Source organism: Poecilia reticulata, chromosome 10 (genome assembly GCF_904066995.2).
Source record: "Poecilia reticulata chromosome 10, P_reticulata-male-v2, whole genome shotgun sequence".
In the NCBI taxonomy this organism is placed as follows: Eukaryota; Metazoa; Chordata; class Actinopteri; order Cyprinodontiformes; family Poeciliidae; genus Poecilia; species Poecilia reticulata.
The window spans coordinates 16,005,781-16,028,695 of NC_088839.1; the positions used below are offsets into that span (position 1 = coordinate 16,005,781).

A 22,915-nucleotide genomic window follows, 5' to 3' on the forward strand; every position below is an offset into this window, starting at 1 on the left:
ACTGAAGAACGTTGTAAAATATTTAATCTTTAATGAAACATGAAAAATGAAACAATGTAAAAGAGTAAAAAGTGAAAAATTTGGAAGAGAAATAATTGATTACCTATAACAAATAGTTGCAGAGTTCTCCATCCGATGTTAAATCCATTTCTATCAAACATTTCAAGTTTATATTCACCGCTGTCAGTCCTTCTCAGGTCTTTGATCCTGACTGTTCCATTACTGGGAAAAAAGGGAATTTTGTCGTCCTTTGGAGTAACAAGTTTGTCATTAATCCAGCGGAGTATCACAGAGTTATTAGTTTTCCAGGAGAATCTGAAGATTTCTGACAGGTCCATTAGCTGAATGTCTACTGCTCCTCCCAGCACTCCAAAACACTGAGCTCCATTCTGTCTGCCATCACAGAAAGTTTTCATCTCTTAAAGGACAAACAAGAACAAGAAAAAATAGTATATTCATCAATTTTTATTTCTTTACAAAAAAGGGACTCATTTTGTAAAATTTGTTCACTCACCACAGCCAGGTAAGTTCATTCCTGCGGAGGAGTTACTGACTTCATTCCTGACTGAGCAGATCAGATGTCCTGAGATGTTTTGTCTCAGAACGATGATGTTGGTCTCAGTATTTCTAGAGAAGAGCTCAGAGTTGGTCAGTGTGTGTCCATCCAGAGTCCAGCTGTACTGAGGACTGTCACCTTGAGACACACAGGACACCTTCATCTGTCCCTGAGAGAAACACTCATGGACCAGCTGGACTGAGGACACAGGAGCTGAGAGACAAATACATGAAAAATGAGTGACAGAAGATAGCTCTTTTTTAATTCTGGTGAAAAACTGGAAAATACAGAGGACAAACTGAAGAATGTTGTAAAATATTTCATCTTTAATGAAACATGAAAAATGAAACAATGTAAAAGATTAAAAAGTGAAAAATTTGGAAGAGAAATAGTTGATTACCTATAACAAATAGTTGCAGAGTTCTCCATCCGATGTTAAATCCATTTCTATCAAACATTTCAAGATTATATTCACCACTGTCAGTCCTTGTCAGGTCATTAATCCTGACTGTTCTATTACTGGGAAAAAAAGGAATTTTGTCATCCTTTGGAGCAACAACCGTCATAATCCAGCGAGTATCACAAAGGGTTCTTTATCCATTGGAATCTGGGTATTTCTAACACGTTGTCTATTAGCTCAATGTCTACTGCTCCTCCCAACACTCCAAAACACTGAGCTCCATTCTGTCTGCCATCACAGAAAGGTTTCATCTCTGAAAGGTCAAACAAGAACAAGAATAAATAATGCATTCATCAAATTTTATTTCTTTACAAAAAAGGGACCCATTTTGTAAGAATAAATTTTTTTTAAGGAAACAGACAAAGATTTCAGTTTTAATTGATGTTATTTACAAAAGAAAAAAAATAATAATAACAGTGCTTTAATAATAATAATAATAATAATAATAATAATAATAATAATAATAATAATAAAAGATTTTAATTCAAAGTTGAAAAACACTTTAATTGTTGACTCTTTCAATCTTTAATTAATCCATTTGAAAAATGAACCAGATAACTAAATCAATCATCTGATCAATTGATCCCAACTCAAATAAACAGAAAGTGTAATTGTTTAATTGATTTGTCTTAAATATTTTGTTTTGACTTAAAGTTTATCTTAAATTCTTAATAACTACCGAAGAACAGTAAGCATAAGTTATGTATTTTAGTAACCATTACATTTATTTACTTCTACCACCAAATTTACATTTGATTTCAGATAAGTATTAAAAAGTAAAACCAAATGAGCCTGAGCTGAACAACTTCCACAATTTTCAGTCATGTGTAACAAGTTACAACATTTCTTATACACCCACTTAGCTACTGTGTCCAGTTGAAGTGGCAGTAATGGATATGCAACCTGGAAGCAAACAATAAAAAAAACCACTAAAATAAACTAATTATTATCTTTTCTCACTCACCACAGTAAGTTAAGTCATCTCTTGGAGGAGTCACTGACTTGATTCCTGACTGGAGCAGATCAGATGTCCTGAGATGTTTTGTCTCAGAACGATGATGTTGTTTCTCAGTATTTCTAGAGAGAGCTCAGAGTCGGTCAGTGTGGTCCATCCAGAGTCCAGCTGTACTGAGGACTGTCACCTTGAGACACACAGGACACCTTCATCTGTCCCTGAGAGAAACACTCATGGACCAGCTGGACTGAGGACACAGGAGCTGAAGAGAAACACATAAAAAATGAGTGACAGAAGATAGCTCTTTTTTAATTCTGGTGAAAAACTGTAAATACGAAGACAAACGAAGAACTTTGTAAATATTTCATCCTTTAATGAAACTTGAAATGATACAATGTAAAAGAGTAAAAAGTGAAAAATTGGAAGAGAAATAATTGATACCTAACAAATAGTGCAGAGTTCTCCATCCGATGTATTTCCATCTCTGTCAAAATTTCAAGTTATATTCACCGCTGTCAGTCCTTCTCAGGTCTTTGATCCTGACTGTGTATTACTGGGAAAAAAGGGAATTCTGTCGTCCTTTGGAGTAACAACTGTGTTTTCTTCCAAATGAGTATCACAGAGTTATTAGTTTTCCAGGAGAACTGAAGATTTCTGACAGGTCAATTAGCTGAATGTCTACTGCTCCTCCCTGCACTCCAAAACACTGAGCTCCATTCTGTCTGTCATCACAGAAAGTTTTCATCTCTTAAAGGACAAACAAGAACAAGAATAAATAGTGTATTCATACATTTTTATTTCTTTACAAAACAGGGACTCATTTTGTAAAATTTGTTCACTCACCACAGCCAGTTAAGTTCATTCCTTCGGAGGAGTTACTGACTTCATTCCTGACTGAGCAGATCAGATGTCCTGAGATGTTTTGTCTCAGAACGATGATGTTGTTCTCAGTATTTCTAGAGAAGAGCTCAGAGTTGGTCAGTGTGTGTCCATCCAGAGTCCAGCTGTACTGAGGACTGTCACCTTGAGACACACAGGACACCTTCATCTGTCTCTGAGAGAAACACTCATGGACCAGCTGGACTGAGGACACAGGAGCTGAGAGACAAATACATGAAAAATGAGTGACAGAAGATAGCTCTTTTTTAATTCTGGTGAAAAACTGGAAAATACAGAGGACTAACTGAAGAACGTTGTAAAATATTTCATCTTTAATGAAACATGAAAAATGAAACAATGTAAAAGATTAAAAAGTGAAAAATTTGGAAGAGAAATAGTTGATTACCTATAACAAATAGTTGCAGAGTTCTCCATCCTATGTTAAATCCATTTCTATCAAACATTTCAAGTTTATATTCACCACTGTCAGTCCTTGTCAGGTCATTGATCCTGACTGTTCTATTACTGGGAAAAAAGGGAATTTTGTCATCCTTTGGAGCAACAACTCTGTCATTAATCCAGCGGAGTATCACAAAGTTGTTCTTTATCCATTGGAATCTGGGTATTTCTAACACGTTGTTTATTAGCTCAATGTCTACTGCTCCACCCAACACTCCAAAACACTGAGCTCCATTCTGTCTGCCATCACAGAAAGGTTTCATCTCTGAAAGGTCAAACAAGAACAAGAATAAATAATGCATTCATCAAATTTTATTTCTTTACAAAAAAAGGGACCCATTTTGTAAGAATAAATTTTTTAAAATTAAACAGACAAAGATTTCAGTTTTAATTGATGTTATTTACTAAATAAAAAATAATAATAACAGTGCTTTAATAATAATAATAATAATAATAATAATAATAAAAGATTTTAAGTCAAAGTTGAAAAACACTTTAATTGTTGACTCTTTCAATCTTTAATTAATCCATTTGAAAAATGAACCAGATAACTAAATCAATCATCTGATCACTTGATCCTAACTCAAATAAACAGAAAGTGTAATTGTTTAATTGAATTGTCTGAAATATTTAGTTTTGACTGAAAGTTTATCTTAAATTCTTAATAACTACCGAAGAACAGTAAGCATAAGTTATGTATTTTAGTAACCATTACATTTATTTACTTCTACCACCAAATTTACATTTGCTTTCAGGTAAATATTAAAAAGTAAAACCAAATGAGCCTGAGCTGAACAACTTCCACAATTTTCAGTCATGTGTAACAAGTTACAACATTTCTTATACACCCACTTAGCTACTTGTGTCTCAGTTGAAGTGCAGTTAATGGATATGCAACCTGAAAGCAAACAAATAACAAACCACTAAAATAAACTAATTATTTATCTTTTCTCACTCACCACAGTAAGTTAAGTTCATTCCTTTGGAGGAGTTACTGACTTGATTCCTGACTGAGCAGATCAGATGTCCTGAGATGTTTTGTCTCAGAACGATGATGTTGGTCTCAGTATTTCTAGAGAAGAGCTCAGAGTCGGTCAGTGTGTGTCCATCCAGAGTCCAGCTGTACTGAGGACTGTCACCTTGAGACACACAGGACACCTTCATCTGTCCTTGAGAGAAACACTCATGGATCAGCTGGACTGAGGACACAGGAGCTGAGAGAGAAACACATAAAAAATGAGTGACAGAAGATAGCTCTTTTTTAATTCTGGTGAAAAACTGTAAAATATTGAAGACAAACTGAAGAACTTTGTAAAATCTTTCATCTTTAATGAAACATGAAAAATGAAACAATGTAAAAGAGTAAAAAGTGAAAAATTTGGAAGTGAAATAGTTGATTACCTATAACAAATAGTTGCAGAGTTCTCCATCCTATGTTATTTCCATCTCTATCAAACATTTCAAGTTTATATTCACCGCTGTCAGTCCTTCTCAGGTCTTTGATCCTGACTGTTGTATTACTGGGAAAAAAGGGAATTCTGTCGTCCTTTGGAGTAACAACTCTGTTATTCTTCCAAATGAGTATCACAGAGTTATTAATTTTCCAGGAGAATCTGAAGATTTCTGACAGGTCCATTAGCTGAATGTCTACTGCTCCTCCCAGCACTCCAAAACACTGAGCTCCATTCTGTCTGCCATCACAGAAAGTTTTCATCTCTTAAAGGACAAACAGGAACAAGAACAAGAAAAAGTAGTATATTCATCAATTTTTATTTCTTTACAAAAAAGGGACTCATTTTGTAAAATTTGTTCACTCACCACAGCCAGGTAAGTTCATTCCTTTGGAGGAGTTACTGAATTCATTCCTGACTGAGCAGACCAGATGTCCTGAGATGTTTTGTCTCAGAACGATGATGTTGGTCTCAGTATTTCTAGAGAAGAGCTCAGAGTTGGTCAGTGTGTGTCCATCCAGAGTCCAGCTGTACTGAGGACTGTCACCTTGAGACACACAGGACACCTTCACCTGTCCCTGAGAGAAACACTCATGGAAAAGCTGAACAGAGGACACAGGAGCTGAGAGACAAACACATAAAAATGAATTACAGAAAATGGCTTTCGTTTTAATTTTGGTAGAAAACTCTAAAGTACAGAAAACAATATTGAAGTTTGTTGTCAGATACTTTTAAGTAATATAAGTAAAATGTGTTGTGAAATCGTGAAATGGAACAATGAAAAGGAGCAAAAAACAAAGGAAAATTAGACAAGAAATAGTTGATTACCTTTAACAAATAGTTGCAGAGTTCTCCATCCAGTGTTTATTCCATTTCTATCAAACATTTCAAGTTTATATTCACCACTGTCAGTCCTTGTCAGGTCATTGATCCTGACTGTTCTATTACTGGGAAAAAAGGGAATTTTGTCATCCTTTGGAGCAACAACTCTGTCATTAATCCAGCGGAGTATCACAAAGTTGTTCTTTATCCATTGGAATCTGGGTATTTCTAACACGTTGTCTATTAGCTCAATGTCTACTGCTCCTCCCAACACTCCAAAACACTGAGCTCCATTCTGTCTGCCATCACAGAAAGGTTTCATCTCTTAAAGGACAAACAAGAACAAGAATAAATAGTGCATTCATCCATTTTTATTTCTTCACAAAAACAGGGACTCATTTTGTAAAATTAGATTTTTTTTAAAGTAAATAAAGATTTCAGTTTTAAATGATGTTATTTACAAAAGCATAAATAATAATAACAGTGCTTTAATAATAATAATAATAATAATAATAATAATAATAATAATAATAATAAATTTTCATTCAAAGATGAAAGACACTTTAATTTTTGACTCTGACTATTTCAATCTTTAATTAATCCATTTGAAAAATGAACCAGATAACTAAATCAATCATCTGATCGCTTGATCCTAACTCAAATAAACAGAAAGTGTAATTGTTTAATTGAATTGTCTGAAATATTTAGTTTTGACTTAAAGTTTATCTTAAATTCTTAATAACTACCGAAGAACAGTAAGCATAAGTTATGTATTTTAGTAACCATTACATTTATTTACTTCTACCACCAAATTTACATTTGATTTCAGATAAGTATTAAAAAGTAAAACCAAATGAGCCTGAGCTGAACAACTTCCACAATTTTCAGTCATGTGTAACAAGTTACAACATTTCTTATACACCCACTTAGCTACTTGTGTCTCAGTTGAAGTGCAGTTAATGGATATGCAACCTGAAAGCAAACAAATAACAAACCACTAAAATAAACTAATTATTTATCTTTTCTCACTCACCACAGTAAGTTAAGTTCATCTCTTTGGAGGAGTCACTGACTTGATTCCTGACTGAGCAGATCAGATGTCCTGAGATGTTTTGTCTCAGAACGATGATGTTGTTCTCAGTATTTCTAGAGAAGAGCTCAGAGTCGGTCAGTGTGTGTCCATCCAGAGTCCAGCTGTACTGAGGACTGTCACCTTGAGACACACAGGACACCTTCATCTGTCCCTGAGAGAAACACTCATGGACCAGCTGGACTGAGGACACAGGAGCTGAGAGACAAACACATAAAAAATGAGTGACAGAAGATAGCTCTTTTTTAATTCTGGTGAAAAACTGTAAAATATCGAAGACAAACTGAAGAACTTTGTAAAATCTTTAATCTTTAATGAAACATGAAAATTGAAACAATGTAAAAGAGTAAAAAGTGAAAAATTTGGAAGTGAAATAATTGATTACCTATAACAAATAGTTGCAGAGTTCTCCATCCGATGTTATTTCCATCTCTGTCAAACATTTCAAGTTTATATTCACCGCTGTCAGTCCTTCTCAGGTCTTTGATCCTGACTGTTGTATTACTGGGAAAAAAGGGAATTCTGTCGTCCTTTGGAGTAACAACTCTGTTATTCTTCCAAATGAGTATCACAGAGTTATTAATTTTCCAGGAGAATCTGAAAATTTCTGACAGGTCCATTAGCTGAATGTCTACTGCTCCTCCCAGCACTCCAAAACACTGAGCTCCATTTTGTCTGTCATCACAGAAAGTTTTTATCTCTTAAAGGACAAACAAGAACAAGAATAAATAGTGTATTCATACATTTTTATTTCTTTACAAAACAGGGACTCATTTTGTAAAATTTGTTCACTCACCACAGCCAGGTAAGTTCATCTCTTTGGAGGAGTTACTGACTTCATTCCTGACTGAGCAGATCAGATGTCCTGAGATGTTTTGTTTCAGAACGATGATGTTGGTCTTAGTATTTCTAGAGAAGAGCTCAGAGTTGGTCAGTGTGTGTCCATCCAGAGTCCAGCTGTACTGAGGACTGTCACCTTGAGACACACAGGACACCTTCACCTGTCCCTGAGAGAAACACTCATGGAAAAGCTGAACAGAGGACACAGGAGCTGAGAGACAAACACATAAAAATGAATTACAGAAAATGGCTTTCGTTTTAATTTTGGTAGAAAACTCTAAAGTACAGAAAACAATATTGAAGTTTGTTGTCAGATACTTTTATGTAATATAAGTAAAATGTGTATCTATACTACATGTTGTGAAAGCGTGAAATGGAACAATAAAAAGGAGCAAAAAACAAAGGAAAATTAGACAAGAAATAGTTGATTACCTTTAACAAATAGTTGCAGAGTTCTCCATCCAGTTTTTTTTCCATTTTCATCAAACATTTCAAGTTTATATTCACCACTGTCAGTCATTGTCAGGTCATTGATCCTGACTGATCCATTACTTCGGAAAAATCGAATTCTGTCGTCCTTTGGAGGAAAAACTACGGTATACCTCCAAATGAGTATCACAGAGTTGCTCTTTTTCCAGTGGAATCTGGGTATTTCTAACACGTTGTCCATGAGCTCAATGTCTACTGGTCCTCCCAACACTCCAAAACATTGAGCTCCATTTTGTCTACCATCACAGAAAGGTTTCACTGCTTAAAAGAATAACAAGAATAAGTATAAATAGTGTTGGATTGCTTAAAAATAATACTATTATTATTATTATTATTATTATTATTATTATTATTATTATTATTATTATTATTATTATTATTATTATTATTATTATTATTATTATTATTATTATCATCATCATCATTACTACTACTTTCTGAGGACAAATTACTAATCTTTTCTAACTATTGACAAAAAGAGCTGCAGGAGATCCAATTAAATCTCACAGTAACAAACAGGTGCAACATTTTTACTTTTCTTTGAATGAAATGTCTATTGATACCTTAAGGCAATCAAAATCTCCAAATTAACATATTTGCTTATAGCATGTGACAAGTAGGTAAAAGTCTGAGATTTTGTCTCAGTAATTATAGAAAGTCTTTGACTTAAAGTTTATCAATCCTGTTTAAAGCTGTTTTAAAATGGAAAATGAGACTAAATTCTTATTTAGAGAATTTACTATGAAATACAGATCAAATAAAGCCATCACCTGTTGATGTTGTCTGTTACACACAAGAAGCCAAAAATATCAGCACAAGTAGTTTCTTCAAAATAGTTGGTACAATAACATTACTCCTAAAAGTTTTTCTTTTCAAATTGTTTCTGAAGTAAATGTAACTGAGTGAGAAAATGCAAGTAGTTACTACTTACATCAAACTACACATAAAACATTGCATTGCAAACACTTTGCTTCCCTCTAGCGTCTGAGTGACGCTAGACCTGAATGACTCTCAAGTCATTCAGACAGTAAAGTGTTAAAAGCCTGTTCCCGGAAATTAAGAGCTTTAAATAAGCTTGATCATTTCTGAGAAAGAAATGTCAAATAAAGATATACCTTGCTGATGCTGATTAAGACATTCCTGTAAGTAATAGTAGGAGGTGTGTGCAACTATTTAATCTAGTAGGTAGAATTTAGAACAAATTCAGACAAGAGAAAATCCACACAAAATTTTAATTTGTATACCAAATTCTTAGTTTAAAATCTTGTTTAAGTCGTTAATTCACTATTTTATATATATATATATATATATATATATATATATATATATATATATATATATATATATATATATATATATATATATATATATATATATATATATCTACAGTATATATATATATATATATATATATATATATATATATATATATATATATATATATATATATATATATATATACTGTACGTGCGTGAGTGACGTGCGGTGAGTTTCATAGATGGTGAGCCACCGACTATAATCACCTATAATCGGATTTACACATCTAGATCCCTGCATGTTATTGTTTACATAAGGAAATTTTGCGCATGCGTACAATGCTGGAGGGAAAAAAGACTATTCTTTAACACGCCGCGCCGTCGCTGCAGAGTAATTCCGTTATCTCAATCAAACTTAGACATGTAGATATTATTAATTTCGTGCTGTGCTTAACAGCAAAGGGAGAAACCGTTAAAGTACAACTCAAAACCACGTCTTTCTCGCTCTCTGTATCAGTGCAGCTTCAGTATGGCTAGATTGCTGTTACTGTCTCTTACTCTGCAATTATGGAGTCACAATGTCTGGGATCATGAGCGCCCTCTGCCATGAGGCAAGAGAACTGCCTGCCTCACCTCGAATCTTTTCTCTGCCGTTTCTGATCGCTCCTCAGCACACTAAAACACGTTACACACACAGTTGGTGACAATAAAAACACAGTACATTAAATACATAAACTAAATTATGGAAAATCAGTTCATACATTAAATGCTTTTAACCATTTTATTGGCTATTGGTGACGGAGACAGGAGGAACATGCTCTCATAGAGCGGCAGCCAGTGCAGTTAGCGAGAGGTTGCGCAATCGCAGGTGAGGCTCGGCTCGCTGATGCCTCACCGGCTTCGCTTCTAAGCATTTGAATGGGAAAATGCGAAAATCCAGCGATTTTGAAGAAAAAAAAACATCAGATTTGGTTAAATTAAATGAAAAATAGGTACTTTATAGTACAAACCACAGTGTGAAAATATCTTTATAAATGATTTTATTATTATATATTGTTGTCTCACCTGCCTCCCCTGACCGCACGTCACTGTTATATATATATATATATATATATATATATATATATATATATATATATATATATATATATATATATATATATATACACACACACACACAAAACATATGCCAAGGATGACTGGCACTGATGCAGATAATGCATACCAAGGAAATTGACTTTTTTAAACTACCAATGTAGACAAAAGTGAAACAATAGGAAAAAATTTAAACAAAAACAAACATTAAAGCAGTGGCTTCCAAAGACTTTCTTCTGGGCCCCCCTATAGATTACAATAAAATCCCCCTCAAAAGAGAAAGAAAAAAACAACAGGGCACACACATTGTTCAACCTGACATAAACCTATACACATATTTTGTTTTCAAACTCCACTGAAGTTTTTTTCACTTTTCAGGTTGCAACAGAACAAACTACAAACCATCTTTACAGTGAAACACTTTTGTGTAACTTTTTTATTTTTAGTTCTATACTGTAGAAAAGTATTCTTTGCTGTCAGTGTTATTTCAAACATGTTTAATTTTTTTATTTGTAACAATATTCAACTTTGCTAATGGGATTAAAACATGATTTGGAACCACTGCATTAAAGGTAGGACAATTGAATCCATTAAGGACTTTACTTTCAGCTGTGTTTTTGTTTCTAAAAGTTCGGGCTAGTTTAGAAAATAAGACAAAATAAACAACAATCAATTAGATAATATGTGAAAAAATGTGAACCACTCACCACTACAGACTCCTATCAGGATCAGCTGCAGCTGTATCACAGCTTTCATGTCTCACCCGAGTCGTTTTTGATCAGTGACTGTTAAAAACATAAATGCATGCAACAGCTGATGTATGTCCCGTTAATGATTAGCTTCAGAAGAAAAACTGTGCAAATACCTTTCAGTTAGGGGTGAAATAAGGAAGGAAGTTCAGCAAACCTAAAATAACAATAAAAAGAAGAAAAAGTAAGAAGATTACAGTTTGCTGTAAGTCATTCTCCTACTAGCTCTGTACAGAGTTAAAATGTATCCGATGAAGTCCCGCTTTGATACATGTGTGTTGCTGAAACACACAACCAATGGCAAACAATGCCTCAAGTTACACTGGACACGTCACTGCTACATTTTGTGTCAGTTTTCAAGATAAAAACGCTACAAACCATCTTGCTTTGTGGGTTGTTGTCAGTAGCTTGATTAAGTATGGAGTGAAAATAGTCTCAAAATATCTGTGCGAAAGAAAGCCATTTAACGAGTGAAATTCTGTCTAGTTAACTACAAAGAATCAGAAGAAGTTGTAGAAAAAGAGAATTTAGAAGAGTTTTAGATTTTCAGGAAGCAAGTAACAAACAAAGCTGTCTGTCCAATAAACACTTCACTCTCAACACTAAAGCAAATCAAAAAGAAAGCACAACCACAACTGATGGTCAAGCTATTAGCAGTACTACCTTGTGTAACCCACATAAAATGTGATGCCTCTTTAAGAAACAGAGGTTGGGAAGCTAGGTAGTCTACCTAGCCATAGGAAGTTTAGTTTCCACTGTGTTTAAACCAATCAGATGCAGACTGTCGCTGTGCTCTGCCGAGCACTGAGCTACCTCGTTAGCCTCGTTAGCTCTTATTGGCTACTGGTTTCCTCGAAGTTCATCTTCTTCTCCGTTCAGCTGAAGATAAAGACTAAAATATAATATATTCGTACTTTATTCACGATGAAAGTTCATATTATTGCGGTTAAAGGATGAAAAAATTGCCTTGTTACATTATCTAGTGCCACACGTGTCCGGTCTGAGAGCCACCAAATTGTTGTCCCAAACGTGTCGCATTGAGATGGGTGAGCATATTCTGTCCCTTTCATTTGGGGTTTTATTCTGTTTATCACATTTTTGATGAATAATAGCCTTTATTTTAACTATTTAATTATTCAAATGTAATCGTTTACTGATTTTGGGAAAAATGTAAGGTTAAACATTGTGTTTGAAAAAAATGCTTTTTCAGTTTACAAAAACATAAATTGACATTGCAGTGAGAGAGAACTAAAATATGCAGGATGCCGGCCCTCAAGGACCAACTATCTGCACCCTTGCACTTCGGCTTCTCTGCTCTGAAAGCAGCTAGTTGAGATGAATCAGTGATTCAATCAGGATGTCTACTGGATGCCTGTTTGGAGGGTATAATTGGTATTTTCTTTAAGTGGAAGACAATACAGCAGAACCAGAACCTACTGGAGGGATTATGCATGTTTTTAACCTTTCTAACCTGGGAACACATGAAGTGTTAGAACAGGGAGAGAGATGTCTGGGCTTACCTCCAGGACTAATGCATTTTAGAGGGAACTGCATGGTCATACATTGCATTGGCTAGCATGCAGCGTCACCATAGGAAAGTCTTTATTCTTTGTTGTTAAATAACACTTACACAAGTACAGGGAGAACATTTGAAAAAGAGTAGAAGAATGTCATAAATATAGCATTTATTTTCCCACAGTAGGGAAATTCAAGTCCAATACCAGTATCATATGTAGGTTCACAGAAAACCATGATGGCTATAACACACTGTTCAAGATTTTAAAATAAAATTATTGGAAATAGAAACGAAACATGTTAAACTTATGTTCAAAGGGATGTGCAACTGAGTAGGGACATTTCTTTTTAGTTCAAAAAGTGAATATATTGAGCAATAAAAAGACAATAAACTGTTTACAGTACAATATCTCAGTAACGTAGTATATATTTCTTTACAATACTCTATAGCATACTCATTTTGACTGTCCAAAAATATTTTTGATCATTTTGTGCAAAAGAAACCTAATCAAACCCAAACCTACACAATTTCCCCAATTAGCAAAACTACTCTGAATTTGTCTTGTTTCTAGTATTTTAGGTGACATCAGTGCAGAGCATCAACAAATTAAACTTCACCATGATCAAATACATTTGTGGCAACAGCAGACATTCAGGATTTTTAACTTTAATGGTTTGTAAGTTTTTCTAATGTAAAATCACAATAAAAGGAGATTCCAACTTCTTCACCCGTCTGTCCTCAGAACATTGTACATTATTTGAACTGACATTCAGTTCGTGATGTCGGTTTTAAAGAGCTGAAATCAGCCTGCGGACTTGATCTGGCCGTACTCCACCTCCTCTTCCACTTTTTGCTTAACCGACCTCCTCACTGGATTCTGCACTGTTGTGACAACAGCATAGGTTAAATCGGTAGAATCTTCTGTTTCTGAAAATGAACAGCAAAGGGTCACTTACTTAAAAAAAGCATTCCTACAGTACAATGACAGTTTTCTACAAAAAAGCAAGTATACATTTTTGACATTTGATTTGTACCTTTGCGTTTTTGCTTTTTCCTCCACGCATAGATGACAATTAAACTGATGAAGAAAAGTAAAACAATGCAAATACTTGAAGTGATAAGTCCAATTGTCAATGAGGAACTGCCTGTTTCAGAAATAAAGGCAAAAGGAACCAGGTTAATATAGAAAGAAAGAACAACACATCTGTGAAACTGTTTCAGCATCCTGAACTTTTTGCTGCTCTGAGCCAGAATTCAGTTCTGAAGTCTGATCAATTAAGAATAAACACCCACTTCCTCAATTTAAGCTATGAGTGCTACTAATAAAATATGTCACTTATTAAAGTGTGAACATACAGTATAGATGATAATTTGTTGGACTTGATGTTAAACATAATTATACATAACATTAGGACGTAGGTATGAAATCAAAGAGTTCACTCGGTGTTCACAGGACAAGAACCAAACATGATGAAGAAAACATCAACTTTTAATTTAGTTTTAGTTATTAATTTGGTTGAAATACACAGTTTACTGCTTCATTCTGTATACAATGCTAATTTCTTCTTTTTAATGTCATTTTTCTTTCTGTACATTTAAAACTTTATATAGACACTTTGTGTATAAATACCGGCATGCAAATAAACCTGTCTGACAGAAAAATAAATTAAAACTTAATGTAAGTTCTAGTAGATATCATGGAAAGTATAATTTTACAGAGCTTTAATCAGTTGGATATATTATTCATATCATGTCAATTAAACCAATCTAATTTTATTTTCTTGTAAGGTATTTACCTTGAACAGACAAATGAAGAGTCCGATTTTCTGTCCACTTCCCATTTAAATCAAAGACCCCAAGTTTATATTCACCACTATCGCTGTGTTTCAGGTCGTTTATCCTGAATGTTCCATTATTGGGTATAAAATGAGATCTGTCTTTTATTTCATTTCTAACTGTTACATTTATCCTCCATATTAGTAATATTACATTTTCCTTTCTCAACTCAATTCTAATTCCTGAAGCGTTGTCAGTCAGCCGTAGAAACACAGTTTCTCCCAAAGTCCCATTACATTGAACTGAATCATTTCTGGCATCACAGTGAGCTGGCAAACCTGAAATATAAAAAATAAAAAAACATGTTTTACAATTAAAATTGTCATCTTCCAAACACAGAAAAACTGAAATGAAAACAAGAATGAGTTTTCTGAGACAATAGGTACTCAACCGTACTATTATGTTTTATGTCTGACTGATGACCACAGTCAAAGGTGTCATTTGATTGTTTAGCTTCTTTAACAGTGAGAACACATGTTGCTTATTTGAAAGTTTGCATGAGCTTATATGTACATGCTAAAGGAATTACAAGACATTTTCTAGATTTTTTCCATTTTCCAATCATTTGACTCTTCACTCATATTCTTCATATTTGCATCAGATACATTTTCATAATCTACATTTTCATAGCAGTCAACATTCATAGACAGATAATATATTACACATATCATAGTTACCAAGTCCTTTATAAGTATTTTAATATTGGTTAAGAGAACCATTAAGAGAACCCTGCTTGCATGACTTTCAGGTCATGAAAGCGGGGAAGCATTTTAAACATGCAGGGCAGTGTGCCCTGCATGTTTAAAAGAATCAAAAGAATCAAAGAATCAAAATTCTGTGCCCTATTTCAGAATTTTTATAATCAGTCTTATTTATATTGTTAACATTTTCTAAAAGTCATGTTTGCGGTTGAGAAAACGCCATTAACATATCAACATGTTTCAGTAGTATTGAGGCAACATCGAAGAGTTAACTTGAAAGACAAATGAGGAAGCAAAAGATGTGGAAGATTAAAAAAGCAGAAGATAGAACATGGAAGTTTTTTGTGGTTTTGCTGACTGAACACGTAAGGCTAAGCTGCTTAACAAAACTAAGAATAATGATAAAAGTATTTTAAATGTAGTTTTTACTTTAAAGCCATTTTCTTTGAAGTATTGCCAACACTGTTAATTAACACCCTGATAAAGTAACATGAAGAATATTTTTAACTCACCCTGAGAGACTCCAAGTAACAGCAGCAACAGTCCAACAGCTGCTGCCATCTTTCTTTATTATTCTAGTCTGTTGATTAGCAGCTCTCAGTAATCTTTGACAAGATCGACGTTCAATTGCTTAATAGGACTGAACTCCTGTCACTGACAAGCAACTACATACTGAGAGAATGGAGAGATCTAAAAAGGAAGTGAACATACGCGCTACTTAGACAAAGACGGAAGCTCATGGCATCACCACACAAAAATTGAGCTGTCAGAAAAAAACCACAAAAAATGAATTCTTATATACTCGTATAAAATAATCTTTAAAAAAAATCAAGATGATTAGACGTGATGGTTTTCTAGAAGCAACAGCTGGCACTTGTTTAAATCTCTTTCTTTCTGTTTATTTTTTCTTTTTTTGGCTAATACTTAATCAAAAGTTAATTAAACTTCCATATAATGCTTTCCTCAAATTATTCATGAGTATATTCTTTATGGATTTCTACCAAAGTGGAAAAGAACACCAACAATATATTTTATGCCAGGTTAACTAATTAGTCTCAACAAGAGGAAAATATAAAAGAGGAATAAGGTTTAAAAACGATGTCTAACTAACTGATGTAAAAAATTATTAAAATATTAAGTTTAACCCATGAAGTTTAAATGTTCACTGCATATCAAAAGGTCTTGGCAAAACTAGAGCAGACGTGGAACAAAGAGGCTAAGAGTTGAGCTAATCTAACTGGTGATAAATTTTGTTGCAACTTGCTAAAAATATTAATAGGATTGTATCATCTTAGAGCAGGCACAGTACTACCACAGAAATACAGGAAATAAGTCCGTATTTCTATTTTTATAAGTCCGTATCAACATTTAGCTTGATTATTTTTACACACCAGCTGTGACACTAGCTGTGTGTTTTCAAGTTGGGCTTCTCTAATAAACCAATTGCCGCAGCAATTGTAACTGCTGACCTTTTTTTGTTGTGACGAAGGTAATAACCTTGACTTAATTAACTACTTAGTTTTATAGTTGATATGTTGATAAACTGATATCACAACCAAACAGCCAGGCTGTTGATGTTTCTGATAGCTCACAACACAATTACACCCAAGCATACGACACAGATTTACATATCTTTGATTTGAACAAACAGACTTTGACTGTAGAGCAATCAAAGTGAAACCTCATGAATTAAATTCACACAAAAATATTTCTTGCCAAACCCCCAGAATGAGAACCTGGTTCAGCAAGACAGAATGCAAATCCTCGCAAAATAACTACAGCAAAAACAGCTTGAATAAATGTTACTCAACCTTAGGATTAATCTGTCAATTATCCATCTATTTGGTTCAAAGGTGTCAATTATTTAATTATTTTGAGAAAGGGTGAAAACTTTAACTCACAGGAAGTTCATACTTGTTTTATGCTCTGGACCACTGGATCAGAATTATCATTATACTATCTATAATACCTCAAACAAATAAAACAAACACTCACTGATTTTAAATCAAGATATGATCGACAAATTGTCTAGTACAATGGACACACAAACACTCATGCCATAAAAAAACCAATCTTAATGCAGAGTGGACATGCTTTTAATACTCTTGTTTTCTTTGCTGATTCAAAGGAAAGAATTGCCTAATAAGTAGTTGACTGATTTCTTCAGAAGCTTGTTTTTAGAACAGGAATAAATAGGAGTTGAACAACGTAAGCCTTCAATATGCAGCATAGGCATACCCACCCAGTCAGCTAAAAATCTGAAATTGCAGATTTCAAATTGCAAATTGCAGATTTTCAGATTTTTTTCATGTGCTCCTGTTCAGAGAACAGGAACACATGAATCAGTAGCAGTGATCTGAAACCGGGTTTCGAGGCATGTACGGAGTAAAAAGGGGGCGTGTCGGATGAAGCCCCGCTTCGTCTTGCTGCAAACCACGTGACTGACAACAAACGATGCCTCGCGCTGCATGAGCCGTGCCACTTCATGGGTTATTGCATTTGATCTCGCATCAGAGGAGCAGTGGCGCAACTACACATTATTCAGGTGTATGCGAAAACATAGATCCCCCCCCCGAGGCGACGATACATGAAGGGTAAAACTCGCTACATTTACCTCGTTATGTGCGTGAGGTGAAGGAGCGTAAGGCACGCTGAAGTGTATGGGAAAACATCATCGGCGCATCCAGACGGGGTTTTGGCGCCCCCTCTCGTGCTGCGGCCCTATGCGTTGCATACCCTGCATACCCACTTTTTGCGACACTTCAGAGGAGTATTTGTTTTCAGAAGCGCCCGAAATAAAAGGAACCTTTTCCAACATAGTTCATGTATATTAATGATTTTGATGATGGCACTCATCAATGTAATGTTTACCAGTTTTCTCAATTGTTGATTATGGTATATTTTATGACTTTATATTTGTGTGTTTTTATTATATAAAGCACTTTGAAACTGCATTGTTGCTGAAATGTGCTACACAAATAAACCTGATCGAAATGGAGCGAGAAGAAACAATTCTGACATCTGGGAATACTTTGAGATGATCAAGATTCTTAAATAAAATTAACCCCATTCACCTCCAAAATTCTCACCTTCTTGAAATTTCCACTATTTCTTTTTTCTGCAAAGATATATCATCCTTGCACAGCAGAAACAGACTTAAAGCTGTTGGAAGAGTAAAATTCTGGCCTGATGAGTAAAAATATAAGGGATCAGAGAGCCAAGAGAAATCCAAGAAAAATAGACTTTTTGAAGAGTTTTAGTTTTACAGGAGGCAAATCAAAACTCAAAGAATATTTTCTGCCCCAACAAGCACTGCACTCTGAATACACTAAAACAAATGTCTATTGTCAAATCAGTCGATGACAAAAGAAAACAGCCACTGACAGTCAACATATACCAGGATTGGCTACAAATAATTTTAAAAAGTAAAAAAAAGATTTGTTAAATAGGATTTAATTGACTCTCGTTACTAAACATGAGTTTGACAAAAACTTTGTGACAATATTGCATTTACATTTTTTTTTAAGTATGTCTGTCACAGTTTCAACAGCAGATGTCACCAGTGAGACATGAATGAACCACCGAGTAATGAACCTTTGGGCAAAGCAATGGGCTGGAAAGCTTCATTACTTAACCACCTTTAGTCAGACTCTAACCACAGCCATTAGATCAGTACAAGCATTTGCCACCTTGAAATGCCACCAGTGAGGGAGGGCCCTTTATATACTGACATCCAGCTCCGCAGCCAATGAAAACAAACGCATTGTGTGGTGCATTTATAGCCTATTAGGCACACTGCCACATTTAGGAGCGAGGAAATTTCACGACTGGATTTGTTGCACTGGTGGCATCCTACCACAGTGACATGTTGGAATTCACTGAGCTCCTGAGAGCAACACATTCCTTCATAAATGTTTCTAAAAACAGTCTGCATGCTTAAGTGCTTAATTTTATACCCCTGTGGCCATGGAAGTGATTGTAACGCCTGGTTCTGATCATTTGGATGGGTGAGCAAATACTTTTGTCCATATAGTGTAGCCAATTTGGCTCGTTTTTATTTAAATAAAAGAAAGAAGTTGTTAATCATTGTAACAAAAAGAAACATAAACTCAAAAATGTATTTGTAAACTATCAAATACATTTGAACTATCAATTTATTTTTATCAGGTAAACATCTTTCAATAAATTGTACATTATTACAGCTTAGCTTAGCAAACTCAAAATGTGAACAAACATGAAAAATTTACATTTAAGTCAACAGGACAATTTTATATTAAATGTCAGGGCAAATACATTAAAGATGTTAAAATAGAGCAGTTATTTTTATCCATACCTTTTCTCTGACATCTACACTGAGCTTCTGAAATCTTCACACATTACAGAAGACACCTACAAAGGGTAGCAGTTAAATATCGGGCACATTTCTTTGTTCAATAACTTGAAATTCCTCTGCATTCTCGTTTCTTTGTGGTGTGATGAACATTTTCTTATATTTTGTCTCCTTCCATTTGAAATAGAGGCCAATCCCACCACATATAAGAACGGCTGCAGCAAACATCAAACCACATGTGAGCAGAGAAGTATCTGTTGAGACTTGAGAAACAAGAACCAAGAGTTATGTTAGCATCAATACAGTACAGTAAAAACACAACATGAAGTTCAATCTTCGTCTAATAAGACCAGAGAACCTTATTTCTCATAATCTGGGAGCTTCCATGTGTTTTATTGCAATTGTCTTAATTAGGGTCAGAAGAAATGAACAGCATGTGAGTTAATTATGGGTGGCACAGCAAAGAGACTGAATATTTACTACTATGTGATATTTCAGATTTTCTTTTTTAATAAATTTACAAAAAATTCTATATTTCTGTTTTCTTCTGCCAAGACGGGATGCTGAGTGTACATTAATGAGAAATATTTACGTTTTTGATTTTTAGAAAATGGCTGCAATTAAAGAGAGAATGATGCATTTAAAGGGATCTGAATACTTTTTTCCCCACTGTAGGTGATAATTTGTTGGAATTGATGTTAAAGTTAATTATATATCACATTAGGAAGAAGATATGAAATCTAAGAGCTGTTCACTCCGTGTTCACAGGACAAGAACCAAACATGAGCAGGCAGCAATTAGTTTAGTCTTTCCAGTTCTTAGCTGTTACTTTGAAATCTGCAGTTTACCATTTCATTCTTTATACAATACTAATTTCTTCTTTCTAATGTAATTTTTATTTCTGTGCATATAAAACTTTTTATAGACTACTTTGTGTCAATTTGTTTATAAATGCTGGCATGCAAATAAACTTAACTGCCTGACAGAAATAAAAAATTAAAACTTAATATAAATTCTAATAGAATTAATAAAAAGCATAGTTTTACAGAGCTTTGAATCAGATAGATGTATTATGCATATTATGTACATTACCACAAACTGATTTTATTTTTTTGTAAAGTATTTACCTTGAACAGGCTCCTCAATTACCAAATGAAGAGTCCGATTTTCTGTAAACCTCCCAACTGAATCAAAGACTGTAAAGTTATATTCACCACTGTCGCTGTGTTTCAGGTCGTTTATCCTGAATGTTCCATTATTGGGTATAAAATCGGATCTGTCTTTTATTTTATTTGCAACTGTTCTATTTATCCTCCATTGTAGTAATATTACATTTTCCTTTCTCAACTCAATTCTAATTCCTGAAGCGTTGTCAGTCAGCCGTAGAAACACAGTTTCTCCCAAAGTCCCATTACATTGAGCTCCATCATTTCTGGCATCACAGTGAACTGACAAACCTGAAATATAAAAAATAAAAAAAACATTTTTTACAATTAAAATTGTCATCTTCCAAACATAGAAAAACTGAAATGAAAATAGAAGAACGATTTTTCTGAAACGATACATACCCGTAATATTTTAACTCAGTAAAAGGTGTTGCCATGATTGTTCTTTCATAAAAGTGAGAACACATGGTGTTTGAAAGCTAGTATCAGTTTATCTGTACATAATACATAAATTATAACAGATTTTCTATTTTGATTTTTTCCAATAAATTGATTCTTTAGTCACGTTTTTCATATTTATATCAGATAACCATACATTTTCATAATCTATATTTTCATAGCAACATTTATAGATGGATATTATATTACATATACCATGGTCTTCAAGTAATTTAAAAGTACTTTAATACTGTGATTTAGCCTTGATTTTCAGGTCATGCAAGCAGGAAAATATATTAAACATATAGGGCAGTGTGGCCAGAAAATCCTGACTGGGAAACACATATGTAGACAATAACATAGGATTTCTGTGTTTTAAAAATTCTATAATTAGTCTTATTTCTATTGTTATAATGTTTAAAAAGTAAAGTTTATGTTTGAGAAAACTCCATTTAAAACTAGTAGCTACTAAGAATATGTCGACATGTTTCAGAAATGTTGCCACTCGAAGAGTTAACTTGAAAGACAAAGAAATGAGGAAGAAGAAGATGTGCAAGCTTTGAGAGAACATATAAGCTTTTTGTGGTTTTGCTGCTCTAACTATATATGTAAACCTAAGCTGTTCAACAAGAATAGCGATAAAGCATTTTTAATGTAGTTTTTACTTTAATGCCATTTTATTTGAATTACTGCCCACACTGCACCTAAAGCTCTGATAAAACCCTGATAAAGTAACATGAAGAATATTTTTAACTCACCCTGAGAGACTCCAAGTAACAGCAGCAACAGTCCAACAGCTGCTGCCATCTTTTTTTATTGTTCTAGTCTGTTGATTAGCCGCTCTCAGTAATCTTTGACAAGATCGACATTCAATTGCTTAATAGGACTGAACTCCTGTCACTGACAAGCAACTACATACTGAGAGAATGGAGAGATCTAAAAAGGAAGTGAACATATAGGCTATTTAGACAAAGACGGAAGCTCACAAAATTCCCACGCAAACACTATGACATCGGTATTAGAAGAACTAAGTAGGCAAAAAAAAAAACCCACAAAGAGGAACTTCATTATAATGCTCTCCTCAAAATTATTTTCCTCAAAGTATATACTTTATGGATTTTGTCACTTTGGTAGAAAAGAAAACCAAACATGTATTTCATGCCAGCCTTACCAACTAGTCTCAGCTAGAGGAACAAATGAGGGGAATAAGGTTTAGAAACAATGTTTAACTTACTGTGAAAAAGTATTGAAATATTAAGTTTAACCCATGAAGTATAAATGTTCACTGCATATCAAAAGGTCTTGGCAAAACTAGAGCAGACGTGGAACAAAGAGGCAAAGAGTTGAGCTAATCTAACTGGTGATAGATTTTGTTGCAACTTGCTAAAAATATTCATAGGATTGTATCAACTTAGAGCAGGCACAGTACTACCACAGAAATACAGGAAATAAGTCAGTGATCAATATTTAGCTTGATTATTTTTACACATCAGTGGTGAGCTGTGTATTTTCAAGTTGGGCTTCTCTACTAAACCAATTCCCACAGCAATTGTAACTTGACCTTTTTTCGCTGTGACGAAATAATCTTAATTTAACAAAGTTAACTACTTATTTTATAGCTCATGTGTAGTAAACTGACATCATAACCAAACAGCAAGGTTGTTGATGTTTCTGATAGCTCACAACACAATTACACCCAAGCATACGACACACAAACAGACTTTGACTGTAGAGCAATCAAAGTGAAACCTCATGGATTAAATCCACACAAAATATTTCCTGCCAAACCCCCAGAATGAGAACCTGGTTCAGCAAGACATACTACAA

General features: G+C 34.2%; 1 protein-coding gene and 2 long non-coding RNA genes across 4 annotated transcripts in view; all 3 read right to left on the minus strand.

Moving 5' to 3' along the window:
- The window catches only part of LOC103471283 (hemicentin-1-like), a 34,929-nt gene extending 23,555 nt beyond the window's left edge, over nt 1–11,374 (minus strand). The window contains exons 1-13 of one of the 2 annotated variants that reach the window (XR_014089283.1): nt 11,218–11,374; nt 11,060–11,137; nt 7,945–8,262; nt 7,469–7,723; nt 7,058–7,372; nt 6,616–6,870; nt 5,589–5,906; nt 5,128–5,382; nt 4,711–5,025; nt 4,269–4,523; nt 3,257–3,574; nt 2,815–3,069; nt 104–418 (exon numbers count right to left, since the gene is read on the minus strand). Coding sequence is in view for 1 of the 2 variants with exons in the window: in XM_081611666.1 (XP_081467792.1) it covers nt 104–418; nt 2,815–3,069; nt 3,257–3,574; nt 4,269–4,523; nt 4,711–5,025; nt 5,128–5,382; nt 5,589–5,906; nt 6,616–6,870; nt 7,058–7,372; nt 7,469–7,723; nt 7,945–8,262; nt 11,060–11,108 (3,223 nt within the window). In the remaining variant the exon portion in view is untranslated. The remainder of the gene's footprint in view (nt 1–103; nt 419–2,814; nt 3,070–3,256; nt 3,575–4,268; nt 4,524–4,710; nt 5,026–5,127; nt 5,383–5,588; nt 5,907–6,615; nt 6,871–7,057; nt 7,373–7,468; nt 7,724–7,944; nt 8,263–11,059; nt 11,138–11,217) is intronic. The other variant, XM_081611666.1, reaches the window with a different exon arrangement.
- Nucleotides 11,375–12,484: 1,110 nt separating this feature from the next.
- LOC103471285 (uncharacterized) lies at nt 12,485–15,873 on the minus strand. The gene is made up of 4 exons (XR_014089568.1): nt 15,667–15,873; nt 14,414–14,731; nt 13,652–13,762; nt 12,485–13,544 (listed from the first exon to the last, which is right to left on the minus strand). It is a non-coding gene; the product is annotated as an uncharacterized LOC103471285 (long non-coding RNA).
- Nucleotides 15,874–19,272: 3,399 nt separating this feature from the next.
- LOC103471286 (uncharacterized) lies at nt 19,273–22,075 on the minus strand. The gene is made up of 3 exons (XR_534620.2): nt 21,847–22,075; nt 20,612–20,941; nt 19,273–19,747 (listed from the first exon to the last, which is right to left on the minus strand). It is a non-coding gene; the product is annotated as an uncharacterized LOC103471286 (long non-coding RNA).
- Between the last annotated feature and the right edge of the window lie 840 nt (nt 22,076–22,915).